At 28.4% G+C, this 2,568-nt stretch overlaps 1 protein-coding gene across 1 annotated transcript; it reads left to right on the forward strand.

Annotated features, from left to right (window-relative positions):
• LOC109333765 (F-box protein At1g61340-like) lies at positions 911–2,285 on the forward strand. Its single transcript, XM_019569331.1, has 4 exons — positions 911–1,081; positions 1,488–1,669; positions 1,753–1,827; positions 2,024–2,285. The coding sequence occupies exons 2-4, from the start codon at positions 1,517–1,519 to the stop codon at positions 2,234–2,236; spliced, it is 441 nt and encodes a 146-aa protein (XP_019424876.1). The 5' UTR covers positions 911–1,081; positions 1,488–1,516; the 3' UTR covers positions 2,237–2,285.

Genomic DNA, 2,568 nt, shown 5'->3' on the forward strand with positions numbered 1-2,568 from the left:
AAAAGCAAATAAGATAGATGCATTGTATGTGGCCTATTTTATTTGGTTGAGATACTCTCAAAGTATAAGAAAGTTTAATAATGAACCTAAACTATGATACATGACACCCAAAAAGTTTAAGGTTCTAAATTTAATTTAATTTTTAAATTAAAAAAAATAAAAAATAATATTTCTTCCTTCATATTCCATAAAGGTAAGGCACACACTTACTATGATAATAGAATGGATAGACAATATATATTGAAGCTAAGGGGTGGCATATTTTTTATTGTTTTTGGTATATATTATGAATAAGAAATTAATTTTTTTTATGATGTGTGATTGTTTATCCAAATAAACATTACTCATATAAATGATACTTTTGACTTTTGGTATATCTAAAAATTCAATAAAATCTTACTTCACTAAACCAACACTTTATTAGATAACCTATTTTTAATTGCAAAAAGGCAATCAACTTTTAAGTTTAATCATACTTTATATATTTTGTTGTAATAAATAAATATAAAAATAATTATTAGATGAATAATAAGATAATGTATATATAAATTTAAAGTACTAAAAAATTATAATATAAAATATTTTTAAAATAATGAATTAATGAATATCCAAAATCACATAAGGTGAATGTTACTCATTTTCAAAGTTATGTAGTAAAATAATCCCCATTTAAAAAGTGAATAAACTTTGCTAACTGGAATATATATTTACTCAATTTTTTACATTTTTATTATATTATTAATTCTTAAATATAAACAATATAAATATAAATGAAGGAAAGATGATATAATGATTTTCTATAATTTTCATTTGTAATTAATATATATTGTATTCATTTGTTAAAGGAAAATAATAAAAGCTTTTATTATATGGGTTCATAAAACCTCCTCTCCTAAATTTACTCTTAAATCAAAGTGAACAGTTTATGAATTTGGTTTGAATTTTAGCACCAAATTTTTTTAATTTTCAACTTGAATTTTCGTTTCCCTCCCCAATAGCAGGAAAATGATCATGCTAAAATCAGCATAGGAAACCAATCCACCGAAAATAAATTAGAAACCCTAATCTTCTTCCTAAACAGGTTCGTTTCCCGTCTCTTCCATTTCTTAAATTTGGTTTCCGCTTTTATTGATTTCTAGTTTTCTACTGTGACCCTTTGAGGTAAAGTATTGATTTTTACCATAATTGTATTCTTACTCCAAATTTTTTCCTTCTGGGTTTGTGATGATAAATACATCTTGGCTTTTATCATTGATCTTCTGATACCCTTTCATGGAAAGTATCGTTTTTTAGCATAATTGTATTCTTAATCCATGTTTTTCCCTTATGGGTTTGTGATGATAAATACATCTTGGCTTTTATTATAGATATTGTGATACCCTTTGATGGAAAGTGTCGTTTTTTAGCATAATTGTATTCTCAGAGTCACATTATTATTCCCCTTCTGTGTTTGTGATGATAATTAAATATGAATTGGTTTTTTACAGTAAAAAAATAGGTCTTGGGAATATTGGCAATGGAGCTTGTTGATTATACTTGCACTAGAACACTGGGAAGGAAGAGAGTGGAAGCTTCTCCTCCGGCGAGTCCATTGAAGAGAATGTGCAGTGGTGGAATCACTTTTAACTCTGATAAGTCTCCACTTGAAGCCCTTCCTCTGGATATTCTGGTAAGTATATAATTTTCAAGCGTTAATTTTTTTGCGCCGTTGATCATGGATTTTGATTGTCAAATGTGTATTTTGGATTACAGGTAAAAGTGCTGTGTGGTGTTGAACATGAAGATTTGAATCAGCTTTTTCATGTGTCCAAAACAATTCGAGAAGCTGTAAGTGTCAATCATTGCTGATTGTAGTCACATGTTTTGGTTTGGTTTACATGTGTTCTGTTAATTGTAGTAGCATTGTTCTGTTTGGTTGAGTTGTGTTTTGTTAATTTTAGTAGCTTGCTCATTTTGGTTGACCTGTTTTATTAATCATAGTACCATTTTTATTGCTCTAATGAGTAATTGTTTTGTTTTGCAGACCTTGATTGCTAAGGGAACTCATTTTGAGTATAGAACGCCAAAAAAGAAACTTGTTGCTTTATATGATCCTACAGACATGGACAATGCAAATGGATTTCATGAGATTGAAGCTCCAAATGCACCGTTAAGGAAATCTAATTTCAAGTTGAGTGGAAAGAAGTTTGATGATATCTCCATAAATTTGTTTGAATTAATGGAAGAAGAAATGTGAAAAATAAGGAAGGACAGCAGAAGATAGAATACAGATTTGTATTACTTAATAGGTTGAATCAGTAGATTAGTGAAGGATTTGAGATCTAAGGAGTTGATTTCACATGCCGCAAATCATCACAAGCCATTTCTTCAAATGTTTCGTAGAAGATTACTTAGGCTTGCTTGTAAATCTTTATGTACATCTATACATAAACAAGCAAATATGAAAGAGAATCTGATATACTTTGTTCGGATAGGACTTTTCGTGTATACATTTGATGCAATTAATAAAATGATAGTTTGATTCAAAAAAATTCCTCAATATTTTGTTTTCTATCCCTTTGTCTTTAT

This window comes from Lupinus angustifolius, chromosome LG19 (assembly GCF_001865875.1).
Source record: "Lupinus angustifolius cultivar Tanjil chromosome LG19, LupAngTanjil_v1.0, whole genome shotgun sequence".
Taxonomy (NCBI): Eukaryota; Viridiplantae; Streptophyta; class Magnoliopsida; order Fabales; family Fabaceae; genus Lupinus; species Lupinus angustifolius.